The sequence below is a fragment of the Prionailurus viverrinus genome, chromosome A2 (assembly GCF_022837055.1).
Source record: "Prionailurus viverrinus isolate Anna chromosome A2, UM_Priviv_1.0, whole genome shotgun sequence".
Taxonomy (NCBI): domain Eukaryota; kingdom Metazoa; phylum Chordata; class Mammalia; order Carnivora; family Felidae; genus Prionailurus; species Prionailurus viverrinus.
In genome coordinates, this window is record NC_062562.1 from 152,339,320 (window position 1) to 152,356,376 (window position 17,057).

Consider the following 17,057-nt stretch of genomic DNA (forward strand, 5'->3'; position numbering starts at 1 on the left):
TTTAAATTGTATTTCTCTTCTTCTCGATGTGAATCTCTGTGGGAGCATGTCCAGGAGTCGGCGGGTGGCGGAAGGGAGCGCTGATCTCCTCTCCAGAGTTCAGTAATTCTGCAGCGCGTGTTCCTTTTGGAAGTTTGTTTTCTTTCTGCCTCAGAGAAAATGGCCCAGTTGGTAGATGAAAGAGGGAGAGAGTGTGGTGATGGTTGTCTGATGCACTCCTGCGGAGAAAGAGGTAGACAGAAGGAGCCCTCCACCCCAGCCTGGTGTCGCCGAGGCCTTCGTGTCATGTACATACACAGGGTTTTAGAATCTTTGATTTTGTACTTAGCTGACATTCAGACAGGTGAGTAATAGCGTGATGACCCAGGTTATTCATGGAAGAGTTGGGGCTTCATGGTCACCCACATCCAGAGGTCAAAAAAAAAAAATTCTTCACTTTCCACATAGCAGGTGAAGTCTTTGACGATTATAGTTTGAGCTCTTTGAAGCTGCCAATCCCAGGAACAAAATTTACTAACCACGAAACGTACGTTGTTCCTTCCGCTCTCGTGCATTTATTACTAAGTGTCTTTCAATCTTGATTAAAAAATTAATGTGGACTTTTTGTTTGTCAGCGGATTTAGGCAGAAGCACATTGTATCTTTGGCTTTAAAAGTGTCCAGGTTTCTTAATGAAGCGTTAAGAAAGGTCTTCTTACACCTCTCTCAAGTGGGGAAAAAGAAGACCACATTTGTTTTCATTTTAAAATGTTTCAGAAGCATAAATGGGATTTTGCCAACAGCATTTACCTCTGAGAAGGTGACTGGGTTAGCAGGGAGCAGCAGCAGAGGGGAGCTCAGATGTTTTACTTTATATCCTTTGAGTTACATCGTAAAAAATTTGTTCTTCAGGAAGAGAGCTATATAGACACTTTTGAAAAACAGGCTTTGGTATACGCGGGGATTGGAATAATCCTCTTTTATTCTATTTTAGAAAGCTATTAGGTGTTCAGGAAAACACCCATCTGAGGAAAAGTTCAGGCACAGACACCAAACAGATCAGTGTCTGACTTCTGACTCTGCCTCTTTCTGTTTGCAAGAGTTCTGCAGAATATTGGACACCTTCGCGTTTCCTCGTATACGAAATAATGGTAATAAAACACTGAAGAGCTTTTGTACTGACTGGAAAGGATATATGGTCATGTCTGTTACAAGGTAGATGTTAATAAAGTACTGGCTGTGTGACTGGGGGCCAGATCCCCGAGGCTGATGGATATCCCTGTTGATGGGGGCCTGTCCTGGTTTACCAACTGTCCCACTCTAACTTCTAAAAAAAAGGTTTATTTAGGGGCACCTGGGTGGCTCAGTCGGTTAAGTGTCTGACTTCGGCTCAGGTCATGAGCTCGCGGTTTGTGAGTTCGAGCCCCGCATGGGGCGCTGTGCTGACAGCTCAGAGCCTGGAGCCTGCTTCGGATTCTGTGTCTCCCTCTCTCTCTGCTCCTCCCCTGCTCATGCTCTGTCTCTGTCTGTCTCTCAGTAATAATAAATAAACGTTAACAAATTTAAAATGTTTTAAAAATGTTTATTTATTTAGAGAGAAAGAGAGTGAGAGCGTGAAGGTGCTTGAGTGGGAGAGGGGCGGAGAGAGAGGGAGAGAGAGAGAGAATCCCAAGCCGGCTCCACACTGTCAGCACAGAGCCCCATGCGGGGCTTGATCCCACGAACTGTGAGATCATGACCTGAGCCAAAACCCAGAGTTGGTCCTTTACCCGACTGAACCACCCAGGCGCCCCTCTCCCACTCTAAGTATTATTAGCACCCCTTGTTCATTCTCAAATCATTTGAATTGGAGGCGAAATTACATGGTCACCCTGTTATAAGCCATTGAGGAGTTTGGACTTTATACCAGAACTTCTGGGGAGCCTCTGAGGGAGAATACGCCCCAGAGTTAGTATGATTTCTGAAATTTTCGCCAATCCAAGGGGATGTCTGCGTGGGTAGTTACCTACGTATGTGTCCGGAGCAGGCAATGGTGAACGCCTAGAAGAAAGAGACTCACGTGGCCGAAGGAGGCCCTGAAAGATGAACCCGATGATGGAGGGAGACAGGTAGGCAATGAGGCCACACTGGAGCTAAGCTTTGCACAGCTGCCTGCCTCGCCTCTGTTGCTGGTTTGTTCGCTGGTTAAATTTCAGGACTGACAAGTATGAAACTGTGAAGATTCCCACGAATTCAGATTAAATTGGATTCACTGGCTAATACAGTGTTATTATTAGAGACTGAGTCATTCACTCCGAAACCATTCTCTGATACATTTTAGAAATGAGCGTTTAGAAGATGCGCCACTCTTCCTGTTTGGATTTGCTGGATGGACCACCTACCTCAGAAGGGCATATGGCATATGAATCAGGGGATAGGATCGTCCCTGTGTGCACAGGCAGACACAAAAGCACAACCCCGGGTAAAGGTTTAGACTTAGAGACAGTCTCAGGTGGAGATATTAGCGAGGTGCTCTCAGTTTTCTGAAGCAGGGAGTACTCTCTGAAAGGTGGGCGTGTATTCGCTCGTGGGGGAGTCCAGAACCAGATCAGATTCCATTCTCGTTCTGGTTGGTCTGCATCAGGGGATGTCTCAGCCTTCCCCAAGGAGCTTCCAAGAAAATGTACATGCTGGAGCACCACACCGGATCTACTAAATTAGAATGGGTGGGTGGAGGGGTAATGAATCTTGAAAACCTTCCCAGTGAATCTATCGCGGACTCTTCGATTCAAAACTAATGATCTAGGCCTGTGGTCCTGCAACCGTTGTGTGACTCAGGATGACCTGACCCTCAGATTTCTGGGCCTTGCTGCTAAGGCTTTGGATTCATTTGTCTAAAGTAGGGCTTGAAGATACCTATGTGTAACAGGTTCCAGGTAAAACTGTCCACACTTTGTGAACCACTTCTGAAAGTTCTTCTTCATCCCTGTTCCCACGGCTTTCTTGCAAGAGGTCTTAATTTATTTCTGGCCCAGACTATTACCTTAGGTTCCCATCTTTTGCTACTACCTTCTACCCCAATTGTTGCTAAAGTAATCTTTCTTTTTTTTTTAATTTTTAAAAGTGTTTTATTTATTATTTTTGAGAGAGAGAGAGAGCGAGCGCAGACAGGGGAGGGACAGAGAGAGAGAGAGAGAGAGGGAGACAGAAGATCCAAAGTGGGCTAAGTGCTGAGAGCAGAAACCCAATGCGAGGCTCAAACTCACAAACTGCAAGATCGTGACCTGAGCCGAAGTCAGATGCTCAACCAACTGAGTCACCCAGGGGCCCCTAAAGTAATCTAAGTCAGAATCATATCAGAACTCATGCCTTAAAGCGTTTTAATGGCTTCCCACTTAATCAAGTCTCAATGTCCTTTGTGGAATGACCCCATCATCCCTGCTACCGTGCCAGCCTCTTCTCCCACCATTGAACCACGCTCTGAGGCTTGCCTTCAAAGGAGGCCAGACTCTCCCAGAAGGCAGTGCCTTTATCATTGCTGTTGCAAAGCACAGACTTTGCAGAATTCCTATTCAAACTTCTACGGATCCACTTCCAGCTTGTGTCCTTGGGCAACTTATTTCTACCTCTTTGTTGCTTTCTTCTTCTGTAACAGTTGACAACATCGTGCCTACCTCTAGAATGATATGGAAATTAAGTACATTAATTATACACACACATTTTATATGTGTGTGTGTGTGAGAGAGAGAGAGAGAGAGAGCACATTTGGAAAGGTGCCCAGCAAGTCGTATACACTTAAAGGTTAGCTGCTGTGGGACCATCTCTTTCAGAGAATCTCCCACTCAGCTTTGAATACCAGTTTGCATAACACTTCCTTTGAGGAGACAGTCCTGTATTCTCTACATAAAGTGTTTCCTTCCTTGATCTCTTATAGTATTTAATTCATGTCTCATAACACTTAGGGGTTCTTTGCATTCATCCCTAAACCTCTAAAGAGAGATTTTTTTAAATTATTCTTTGATGATACTGCTCTTCCCGAAGCCTAGCCACAGCGCTTTTGGTTGCATGGCCACTTTGCTGAATGACCAAGTGGGAGACTCTAACCGCTGGATCCTGGGATTTCTGGAACCGGAGCATCATGATTACGAAGCAAGAGAACACCTGATGCCTGAAACAAGGAAGCCAGCGCCACATGGAAGAGAAGCTGGTAGTCAGTTGCATCTTTCTTTTGTGTCTCTCAAACATTAATATTGGCCATTCACAAATTGTACTATTATTTTTTCTCAAAAAATGTAAGAAGGGAAAGTCCTAAAGAGATGAAGAATCAGAAATAGTGGATGTTTTTGTGTAGGGAATGAAAATAACTCAGAGATTGGGAGAAGTTTTATATGGAATGTGTATATATATATACATATATATATATATATATATGGTGTAGAGCTTGTACATTTTTGCAAGATGTATGCCTCCATGGAACCAACGCTCAGACCACGATATAAACATTTCTTGGGGCGCCTGGGTGGCTCAGTCGGTTGAGCGTCTGACTTTGGCTCAGGTCATGATCTCACAGTCTGGGAGTTCGAGCCCCACATTGGGCTCCGTGCTGTCAGCTCAGAGCCTGGAGCCCACTTCGGACTCTGTGTCTCCCTCTCCCTCTGCCCCTAACCTACTCGCATTCTGTCTCTGTCTCTCTCAAAAATAAATAAACATTAAAAAAAATTTTTTTAGGAAAAGACATAAACATTCTTTTACCTCCAAAGCCTCTTTTATAGCCATTACCAGTCATTCTCCCTAAAAACACCACTGATTTTATTTCTATAACCACTTTTGCCACTTTTTGAGTTGTACGTATGTGAAATTATACCACAAGTACTTTTGTGTCTTGTGTCTTTGGTTAATCATTTTACCTAAGAGGCTTGGCCCTATTTTTGAGTGAAAAATAGTTTATTTTTTTATTGGTGTATAGTTTCTACTATTAGAATACACCCTGATTTATGTATACATTGTATGGTTGATGGACATTGGGTCATTTATAGTTTTTGACATATAAAATCACGCTGTTGTGAATATTCTGATAACAAGTCCAGTAGTCCAATTGTTTGGGCACGGTGTGGCAGGTGGACCCTGTGGTCACCCCCAGTGATTTCTACCTTCTGGTATCCGTGTCTTTGTGTTATCTCCAGCACTCCCACAATGAGGATAGGACCTGTAGCTTGCTTCTAACCAATACAATATGGCGAAAGTCATGAGATGTCTCTCCATTGATTAGGTTACATTATGTGGCCAAGGTGATATGTAACTCCTATGATTGTGTCATGGTACAGGTGAGCAGAGTGGAGCAAACGTTTTGTTTTTGGCTTGATGAAATGAGCAACTATGATAAGAAAACACCCTTTAGCAAGGAATTATGGGTGGCCTCTAAGACAGCTGGCCTCCAGCCAACATCCCCTCCCCACCCCCACAACAAAACTTGGGGTCCTTAATCATGAGGTTGCAAACAAATTCTTCCAGCAATCTGAATGATCTTTGAAGTGGATTCTTCCCCAGTTGAACTTCCAGATGAGAAGACAGTCCAAATGTTTACTTTGATTACAACCTTGTGAGACCCTGAACCGAAAATGCAACAAAGTTGTTTTCAGCTGCCCCACCCTTAAAAGTGTAAAATAGTAAATGTGTGTTGTTTTGAGCTGCTAAGTTTGTGGCAATGAAAAACTAATATGCATGGGATATGCACATACTGAACTTTAGTAGGTAATGTCAAATTATTTCTAAGGTGGGTTTATCAATATACACTAGCAGTGAATGACTTTAAATCGCTTCACGTATTTGCCAATATTTGATACTCTCAGGATCACTTTTCATTTTAGCCATTCCAGTGAGTATGGATTCAATTTGCATTTCCCTGACTAATGACATTAAGCATCTTTTCATCTGCTTATTGACCAAGTGTATATCTTCTTTTGAGAAGTATTTGCTCAAGTCTTTTGCCAATCAATTTTTTATTGATGCATTTTTAATACAGTCTAGATGTGAGTCCTTTTTCATCTATGTGTATTATAAAGATGTTCTCTCACTCTGACTTACCCTTTCCCTTTCAGTTGGTGTCTTAATGAATAGATGCCATGATTTTAATTTAGTAATCATCTGATTATGAATACTGATTAATTAGGCTCTATTATAGTTAGTACTTTTTTATAGTTAGTTATTTTTTCATGGTTAGTGTTTATAATGCCCTACTTACGTATCTTCCAACATTCAGGAACGTGTATTGTTTTACCTTTCACATTTAAGTGTATTATGTGTAATTTATTTTTGGGTATGGTGTTTGTGTTTTTCCATAAGAATAACACATTTTTCCAGCACTATTTATTGGAAAGATAAATTTTCCCCCATTGAACTGTAGTCACACCTTTGTTACATTTGTGGAGATGTGTTTTAGGACTCTGCACAGATCTACTTCCTATATTGTATCAATAGCACACTATCTTAATTATAACAGCTCTAACATAAGTCTCTTATTAACATAAGTCTTTAAAATTTTTTTAACGTTTACTTATTTTTGAGACAGAGAGAGACAGAGCATGAATGGGGGAGGGTCAGAGAGAGAGAGGGAGACACAGAATCTGAAACAGGCTCCAGGTTCTGAGCTGTCAGCACAGAGCCCGACGTGGGGCTTGAACTCACGAACCGCGAGATCATGACCTGAGCCGAAGTTGGATGCTTAACCGACTGAGCCACCCAGGCGCCCCATCACATAAGTCTTGATATCTGTTAATAAGTACTCTTTTTGTAGTTCTTTTTCCAAATTGTCCTCAATATTCTTGACTCTGAATTTCCATTTAAAAGTTATAAGTGACTTGTTGATTTTAACAGAAAAAGTATTATTGGGATTGTGGTTGGGTTTTGCATTGAATCTATAAATATGTATGAGGATATTTGACATTTTTATAATACTGGTTTTCCAATCTGTGGCATAATATAGTCTTTTATTATTATTTTATAATACTGGTTTTCCAATCTGTGGCATAATATAGTTTTTTAAATTTCCTTGATATTTTGTAGTTTTCTCTGAAGATGCATTAGCATATCTTTTATTAGATTTATTCATAGGGATTTGATGTTATTTGATATACTTATTTTAGATTTTAAACTTTTTAATCTTCTATTTGGTATTAGTATAGAAACTTTTTAATTGTGGCCTTGTATTTGTGTGATCTAGGAACTTCGCTGAATTCATTTATTAATTCTACCAACTTATAGGTTACTGGGGATTTTCTATGTACAAAATCATGTTGTCTGCAAATAATCACATTTTTATTTATTTCTTTCCAGTCCGTGTACTTTTATTTCTTTTTCTTGCCTTATTGCACTACCTAAGACATCCAACAAAAGGTTAAATGGAAGTTATAGTGGAGCATCCTTATCTCACTTTGGGTCTAAAAGATTAAACTTTCAAAATTTCAACATTGAGTATTCTATGTCCTCTAAGTTGCTTTTAAAGATAGCTTTCTATTCATAGTCAGCTACAAGTATCATGAGTACTCATTAAATTTTAATGAATACTTTTTCTGCATCTTTTGAGATGATTACATAATTTTTCTTCTTATTTTTATTAATATGGTTAATTATATTGATTGAGTCCTAAATGTTAAAACAAACTTGCCTTCTTGAAATTATTAATTCCTTACATGTTTTTAAAGAATTCAGTGAAGCCATCTGGGCTTATTTAATGTGAAAAGGTTTTTAAGAAACAAATTAGGGTGGCTCAGCTGGTTAAGTGTCCAACTCTTGATTTCGTCCAAGTCATGATCTCATGGTTGATGGGTTCAAGCCCCGTATTGGGCTCTGCACTGACAGCATGGAGCCTGCTTGGGATTCTCTCTCTCCCCCTCTCTCTGCCCCTGCCCACTTGTTCTCTCTCTCTCTCAAAATAAATAAGCTTTACAAAAAAAATTCATAAAATATAAACAAAAATTAGGGACACCCGGGTGGCTCACTTGGTTAAGTGTCCAACTCTTGTTTTCGGCTTAGGTCATCATCTCACCATTCTTGAGTTTGAACCTGGCATCAGGCTCTGTATTGACAGCATGGAGACTAGTTGGGATTCTCTGTCCCTCTGTCTTCTGCCCTGCCCCCACTTGGATGAGCGTGCACTCTCTCTCTCTCCCTCTCTCTCTCTCAAAATAAATAAACACTAAAAAAATTAAAATCTTAATATATATTGGAGCATTCAAACATTTGAAAATTTTCATTTTTCTCTTCTCTTTAGCACATGATTATACTTTGTGTTATCATTCTTTTAGCAGTTAGCCTAGGGATGACATACATGTATTTTTGACTTATTAGATCGACTTTAAATATATTTATTACCAACTACCAGAAGAAATGTGAAAAGCTTTAGGACAACTTTAAATATCATCTCTTTGTACTATTGCTGTCATGCTTTTTTATGCTAACTATACTTTACAGCCTTGAAATCGTTATTATGATTATGTAGTCAAGACTCATTTTTTTTTTTACCAGTTTATTTAGTCTTTTCTGGCTTTATTCTTTCTTACATGATTGTGCTTCTGCTTAGAACTATATTTCTTTATTGCCTAAAGATCTCCCTCCATAATTCCTGCTAATGATAAATTAGTAGCTTCCTGAAAATAAGAATTTAATCTTAACCTTCATTTTTGAAGGATTTTTTACCAAGTGTAGAAGTCTAGTTTGGGAAGTATTTTCTTTAAGCACTTTAAAGATAACGTCCCATTACCATCAGATTCTATTATTTCTTTTGAATAATTAGCTATTAGCCTTCTTGTTGGTCTTTCAATATAAATTTTATGTTTTATTTTGGCCTCCGAAGAGAGCTTAATAATTCATTCTTGGTTAATGTGATTCTACTTTTTGATTGGAAAAAAAAAAGTGAAACTGATGAATTTTCAGCACTACGTAGAATTTACTGGAGCATACACAGCACTGGGTTATTAATTGATTAATAATTGATTAATCAATTAATAATTGATTAATTGATTCCGCAGATCTGGTTCTGATTTTTGTTACCATTAACTAGCAATGTGGCTGTCAGCGAATAAAGGCCTCCATTTTCTTACCTGTCAAATGAAATTATTGGACTTGTTGAAAAGACCCCTTCTCTTTCTATTATAATTCTATGATTCTGGTCAGAAATGCTCTTCTGAGCAAGAGAAGGAAAAGTGCAAAGCAAAACATTTAAATGTCATTGTCCTATATGCCCTACGTGTCAGTCTACCTAATTCTGAAATCTCTTGGTTGTGTGTAACTACCACTATAGTACACAAAGATGGTACACGTAAATGGAATACATTTCCTTCTGACAGTCTGTGCATTTTTATGAATGCATTGGAGCGATCACAGGTTAGCTTAATAGAGTTAACTAGGATTTTCCGCACTTCGGGAGAGGATTTTTCCCATTATCATTGAATGGACTTGGCAAAGAAAGCCATGTATACACTTGATGCCCGCCCTTATTAGGTCACTTTACGGTGCTGTGCTTCAAAATAGGAGCTTAGTTTCCAAAGGACCTGGATTCAGATCCTTGCTGTGTAGACTGGGAAAGATATTTAACCTGCCTTTATTTCCGTTTTCTCAGCTGTCAAATGTCCGTAGTAGTAACACTTGGAGTGAGTGTGAAGTTTCAGTGGAATGATCCCTATAAGGCACTTTACATAGACTCAGGTACATACTAACAGTTTCACAAATAGTAAGTTATCATTATTTATGTCCCAGAAACTGGGGTAGTAACGCAAATGATGTCTGAGAAAGTTGCCTAGCTGATTTTGTATGTCCGTCTCATCCTTTCGACTTCAGTGCGTCTGTAATAGTTTTTGTTGTAAAATCCACAGGTTTATAGAATGAGTTTGAATGGGTTTTCGCTGTCCAGAGAAACAACTCTTCCTTCCTCATGATGGTGAATTATGCTTTCTTTCCATTATCTTAGGTAGCTACTGCTATATAACAAAATGCCCGAAACCTAAGTGTTTTAAAGCAAGCAACAATTGTACTTACAGTTTGTGTTGGCCAAGAGCGACGGTGCAGTTTAGCTGGGTCCTGCAGCTTTGAGTCTGTCTTAACACTCTAATCAACAAGTATCAGCTGGGGCAACAGTCATTTCCACACTCCATTAGGGCGAATCCTCTGTCCAAGCCTACTAACATGGCTGTTGGCGGGCTTCAGATCATTACTGATTGTTGGCCAGAGATCCATTCCTTGACATGTGGGCATCTCTGTAGGGTTACTCACAATATGGCAGTTTGTTTTCTCCAGTGCAGGGACAGAGAGGGAGAGGGAGAAGCAGAGGGAGAGGGAGGGAGGGGGGGGGGAGAGAGAGAGAGAGAGAGAGAGAGAGAGAGATGGAAGTCACCATTGTCTGTTACCTAATCTTAGAAGTGACTTCCTATCACTTTTACCATATTATGTCATTTAAAAGGAAGTCACTCCATTCAGCCCACTCAAAGGTGGGGATTGCACAAGATCATAGACACTAGGAGTCAGGGATCATTGGGGGCCATCTTGGAAACTGCCTCCCACACCACTGGAATGAAATCCAGATCCTTAAAAATGTTTACTCTTCCATTCAACTTGGTAAGGGGAAGGAAGTAACACCAAGTAGGTACAAGATAGAAATTGTTTTACATGTGTTTGCATATAATACTCACCAACCCCATGTATTAAATATTTTTATCATATTGGAGATTTGGAAGAAGTAACGTAATCTTCCCCACCCCCCTAAAAACTCCCTCTAAAACCCCTCTGTTTATAGCCAAAGCCTAACAAATTATGTTAATAGGATTGTTATTTTTAAAAACAAACGAGTAGTTTTTTCTAGATGACTCTAAATGATAGAAAAGATGTAGATGCTGGGCTCTAAACTTCCCAAGGTGAAGAGGGTAGGTAGGACAGTATACTGTCACACCTGTGCAATTCAACATCGTAACAGCTTCCTATTGATCCAGAAAACAGAATTGTCTCTGAAAAACAGAAGAACTGATTAAAATCTCTGCCTCTATGATTACTTACAGCATCTGCTTTGTGCCCTGGGGTCCTCCTTTATTCTTAATCCGTCTGGAGTTTCAAAGGTTCCTTTTTGCACCTGGAATCAGATGAATCTGTGACTCTCATCAGAGAAAATGTTAGAGTTAATTTATTCCTCAGAAAAGCCAAGACACCTATGCTCCACAGCTAACTAACATTGAAAATGGAGCTCAGACTTTCCTGTTCTTTTGTTCTTTGTATAAGGCAAATAGCATTGGGGAGTTTAGAGTATAGGCATATTTAATTCAAATTAGTCAAAGTATGCTTAATTACAGAGAACTAACATGTAGACACATAAAGCCCTTTAACAAAAGTTTAACTGCTAAGCCTTGTACTGTGTTATGCTTTGGCTACCAAAAAAGTTGTTGAGGAAAAATCAGTCTTTCTGGATGGACAGACTCTAATTTTGTGACTCCAAGAATAATTTGGATTGTAGAAGCCCGGGGAAATATTGAAATCTACACTCTTTCTAGGAAAATGCACATATTAACATACGTGCAAAATTTAATACATTGTAGAGAATTCACAGACCCTTATTAGTTTATACATGGATGTCCAACTAAGAAACAGTGCTGGGATGGAAAATGGAAATTTATTTAATTACTTTATTTTAAAGTTTATGTATTTATATCACTAATTCATATATATTATAAATTATATATAATATTATAAATTACTAATTTATGTATATATTTATTAACTTATGTATGTTTATATATAATTTATAATTATTTTATTTATTTAAATGTACTAATGAGGACATATTTATGGGAAGAAGTATATGCTTACGAAGAAGGCTTTTGAAACTTCCTTGAGAGATCTCAAGTGCTCTTACATGAGGACAGTATTGTGGAATATTATGGAATAAAGGAGGTACTTCTGTTGTAATAGTTCTCAAACTTTTGAATAAAAGGGCATAACCTGAGAAACTTGTTAAATGTGTACGTTCCAAAGTACAGCGTAGGAAATACAGTCAGTAATATTTTTGTAACTTTGTATACTGGCAGATGGCAACTAGACATAGTGAGCATTTTTGAATGTATATAAAAGTCAAATCCGTGTGCCCATGACATTAATATAATATTGTATATGAATTCTATTTCTTTCCTTCTTTGAGTTTTTATTTAAATTCCAGTTAGTTGACAGATAGTGTAATATTAGTTTCAGGGGTACAATTTAGTGATTTCAACACTTACATACAACACCCGGTGCTCATCACAACTATGTTTCCATTGAAAAAAATAAAAATAAATCCCTGGGGCCCTACCACCAACGTTGATTCAGTAGATCCTAGGTGAGGCTCAGGAATTCGAGTTAAAAGAAGCATGCAGGAGTTGCTAAGCCAGGTGGCCCCGGAACAAGGTTAGAGAAAGGCTTAGAGCAGCTTCCACTAAACCAAGTGTCAGACTTTCTCTCCCACTTGGATGAGCCAGGAGTCGTGTGTCAACATGCCCTTCTCTCCCGCAGGCTTTCAGGAGGTTTTCTATATTCCATGTGAAATATATCTTGGAAAAGTCCGGTGTAACTGGAAACAAAAAATGGTCCAAATGAAAAATAACAAGTCTTGAGATCTGCTAATACTAGACTCCAGAATTCAACAGAATTTTCTGCCAATGCCCAGGGAGCCTTCTACCATGTAGGAGAAGTGAGAACTCTCAAGACAGACTGTCCCAACTGATGAGGGGTGTGGTAGTCCAAGCTTGGTCTGCTTTCATTCTCAAGTTGAGCGATCTGATAAGTCTCTCCAGCTCCCCAAGGAGGAAATAAAGAGACCAAGAGTGGGGCTACAGAAAATTTCTGCCTGCGGAAACCGAGAGCAGGGGAAAGTGTTCCACCCAAACACCCTTGGTTCTGAGATTATTTTCATGTATTTTATTAATTATAATGTTATCAGTAATGGTTATTTTCCCCTTTTAAAGAGGCTCAGCTTTAAAAAGACACTCAAATCAAGGCTGACTCAATCTCTCTCTGTCACACACACACACACACACACACACACACTCAGAGACATATCCATACACCACAGATATACAAGACAAAGTCAGACAGGATTACTGCTTACATTTGACATGGTGCGTATGACCATACACAATCTTTTTACAAGAAAATCGCCCGGTAGGGGAGGAGATTGGAGCTAGGGGACTGCTTTCAAAGGTGCAGCTTGAAGAGCCAAGAGAGCAGAAGTCAAAATGGAATCTCACAGCTAATGCATACAGTTTTCTTATTATTTTTAAGATTAAAATTTATTTTTATTTTTGACATGAAAATTTAAAATCTTCATTCTTATAAAGTTTTATAGGCATGATGCTCTTCAGACTCCTTTGTTTGTCTTTCCCCAGTCTTGGATAGCCTGTGTGGATCTCTGTGGGCTTATATGGTGGGTAGGAGTGGAAGAGACAGAAGGCAAATTGGCCTTAACCCCAGGAAAGCCAGATTCGCTCAAGGATCATCAACAATGTTCTTCTGTTTCCACCCTCCAGGCATCCTTCCCCTCCCCCAACATACACCACTCCTGGAATGACAGCAGCCACCCAGATTTTATCCTCAGAAATGTCACTAACCACTAACTAATGAATTTATCATGATTCTATCCATTCTATTCGTCTCTCTGTGTTTTGCTTTTGCTGCCCCATGAGCCCTAAATTATCTCAAAGGCCCCTTCTAGTTTTGTGATCAAAGGTTTATTCTGGCTGGCATAGCCACCTCTGTTTTAAATTTTCTAAGACCCTAAAGACTCCCTAGAGAAAATTCCAAGAGTCTCCAGAATTAGGTGGCTTCCCCAGGACCTGGAGTGATGTGGATCTGACCCTCCTTGGTAAAAATGTAAACATCCTTTTAGGGAATGCTACTGCTCCATGGGTTTTACTCTGCTTTCTGCATATTAATATGCCCCAGAGGTTTTTGGATCAAAGATTCCTCGTTTATCAGATAGTCGCCGAAGCAGGGGGATTAGAAAAGCAGGAAATAGATGGATTGAGGTGTACAGGACATAGGAAATAGCGATGACAGAGGATGGAGGACGGAGAGCAGAAACGAGGGGACCAGGAAGCATCTCAATTGCATCAAATCACCTGGGGAATTTACTAAAGTGGATATCGTGGAGTTCAAACCAGACCTGTTGAGCAACGTCGGGGGCCAGGAGTGGGGACAGTCTTCATTTTGAATAAATTGGCGAAATGTATCTGCTTCACATCGATATTTGAGAGTTGTCAGATTAGAAGCTCAGGGGTCAGGGAATTCAAATGTGGGGAAGTCAACATTTATCCCCTAAAGGGATAAATAAATAAATAAAGTACTAAAAATAGTGCAAGCAAAACATGAAAGGGGTATCGCCTGGTTCTGCTTCTTTGGGGCAATTTTTATCACCCGGCAGGGCCGGTACTTTCTTCTGCTGGACCCTTGTGCCCCAGTCAGTGCTTGTGGCTGGTGTAGAAAGCAACCAGTGGCTGATTGCAAGGGTAAGTGTGTTTCCCTTCACATGGTTAGCTTGATGCTCCTTTCTTTTTCTTTTTTTTTTTTTGAGTTATAAGATATTTATTTATTAAAATATTTTAAATATTTATTTTTGGGAGAGATTGAGAGAGAGAGAGAGAGAGAGAGAGCAAGCAGGAGAGGGGCAGAGAGAGGGAGACACAGAATCAGAAGCAGGCTCCAGGCAGAGCCCGACGTGATGCTCATGACCTGCCCCCAAGTTGGAGAGTTAACCATCTGAACCACCTCCTCTCAAAGTTCCTCCACTGTGAATTCTTGAAAATCCTAGCAGGGGAAAAAAAAATCAGCACGGCTGCCTGTTAGCGTCAGTAGGACAAGAATAGTTTCTAATTAAACTCTTATGTCTTTGATTTAAAACTCCGTTTACTGCCATAATTCACCAACTTAAGGCAGCTGTTGATTACAGGAAAGTAAACCTTGAATCTTTGCAGGTTGTGACCCCCTTCAGGGCCTCATCAACCTTCCCAAAAGGAATACCACATGTGCCTTCTTAAGGAAAACTGAAAATTTGTCAACATTTGATTCCTTCCTCTTTGCGACTCTTTCTTAAATCATGGAGAGGCTGGCTGAATTCCAGATGTAGACTGTTATTCTTGCCTGCATTATTTCCAACCTAACTTCAGGGCCTGCTGGTTTATTTGGGATGGATATAAAGGTCATATCCTCTAGATTGTTAAGGTAGCTAGTTGTAGCCAGCAGATGAGATGGGCCAGCAGCACCTGGTTGGGTTTCTATTAGCCTGATGGGCAGCGAATCCTTCAGGGTCCATTGCTCTTTGGGGTTTTCCTATTTTGGGGTCCTGTTCCCACCCAGTTCTGGCTTAGAGATAGGAAGACCGCATAAGAGTCTTCTCCTGTCTCTTCTCGGGTTCCTCAGGAGGCTCCTCTTCCTAGGGCTTCCTCCTTATGACTCCCTATTTTAAAGAGCGGTGTCAGGAAGAGAAGGGGGTGGTAACTAGAGAGAGTTGTTTAGAAAAGGGTAGCTGGCGAGCTCATCCCATTCGAGTCTCGGCCCAGCTGGCTGCTGGTAGAACTATTAAGACTCAATAAGCGATGCTGCTGTCTTTGAAGGTGGGCTTCATGAACATGGCAGTACAGTTCAGGTAAGACTCCTCACTGGGTATTTGTTAAGATGCCATAGTTTGACTAAGAATCTAACAGGAGGGATAAAGAAGTACATAGAGTACTTTCGTTTAAACGACATGACTTCTACTAGTTGCTTCTAAGAGTCATTTTGAGAGGTTGGTCAAACTAACTAACTACCTTACTCTCATTGCCTACCAAATCAACTGCTTTTTCTGTGTGCAAAAGATGATGTGAAATGCATGGCTTACATGCACCAACACTCTCATTCTTGGTGTGCTTTGAGATGAGGGAGCTTATGCTATTGTAACAAGTGACTTCATAGAGTTTAGGGACCCTCTCTTGCCATGAGGGAGCCCACAGACTTTACTTGAGAAGTGAGACAGCCAAGAATAACAAGGCCTATTTGTGTGAAAACGCAAGTCATGTTGTTTTGACCTATAATGACAACGTTTGAACCAAAGCAGAAGACCTGAACTCTTGTTCTGCCTCTGTCAGCATCATTTTAGGGGGTCTGGGTAACTTTCGGCTCCTATGGTTTTAATTCATTGGTGGAGAATGTTGAGAATAACATTAACGTTGCTTCACTTTATGTTTTCTGCTCTTGAAAAAAGAGTTAACTATCTCATCAAAATAGATCAAGCTATGAGAAGTAGTAGTTTCTATAAGCTTCATAATATAATTCTGAGGACAAATTGCCCATAGAATTGTGTCTGATGCAACGTGAGAACTATTACTTTTCCTCAGCCCTTTGAGGCAAATCCTACTTTTCATCATGCTATAGGGGGGAGAAACTGAGGTTTAGGGAGTTTGAGTAATTTGAGACCACAAAGGTAATGACTAGCAGTGTTAGGACTAAACCCCAGATTTGTCTAATTTATATCCTGAACCTTGGATTTATGCACAGTTGTTTTTTTTTTTTATAAGTCTCTGGAAAAACTAGTGTGGAATGTAAGTTTCATATGGTGTTCACATATAGATACCAGCTGGCTCTATGTAAAGCTTCTTGAGTTTAAGAGATAGTGGGAAATGCCACTATATATATTATATATGTATACAACATACTAGCTCTCCCTCAAGAAATCATCCCACTAAAGTGACAAACATTTGTCTGATTGCTTCTAGATGAATTCTGATACACTGATGTATGCCACAGTTCTACACTACATTCCGTTGTCTGCCAACAAGTCTAGTATCATGAGAATTAATCTGACTATCCTACCAGCAAAATGTTCTTATCTCAAGTGAGGTGTTTCATAGCTGCTCCTGCCCTACCTCGATTTCCCACTTCACCTCCCTCAATTGGTTTACTATTAATGTCTCATTTGCGGGGGCAATGTGAGAAGCAAAACCATCCAACCCAGCTGGATTCCATTTAGTTCTATTGTGTCATCTCCGCAGAGACCGAAGTTCCCATGAGACTGAAGACTGGTAGATGGAGGCATGAATAAATTAGAGGCTACTCTTC

The 17,057-nt window shown here is 40.0% G+C and overlaps 1 protein-coding gene across 1 annotated transcript in view; it reads right to left on the bottom strand.

Moving 5' to 3' along the window:
• Positions 1–2,308: 2,308 nt before the first annotated feature.
• The window catches only part of LOC125154000 (protein Shroom3-like), a 70,097-nt gene continuing 55,348 nt past the window's right edge, over positions 2,309–17,057 (bottom strand). The window contains 2 exon segments of the mRNA XM_047837596.1: positions 2,309–2,666; positions 3,403–3,633. Of these exon segments, the coding sequence (XP_047693552.1) occupies positions 2,309–2,666; positions 3,403–3,633 (589 nt within the window).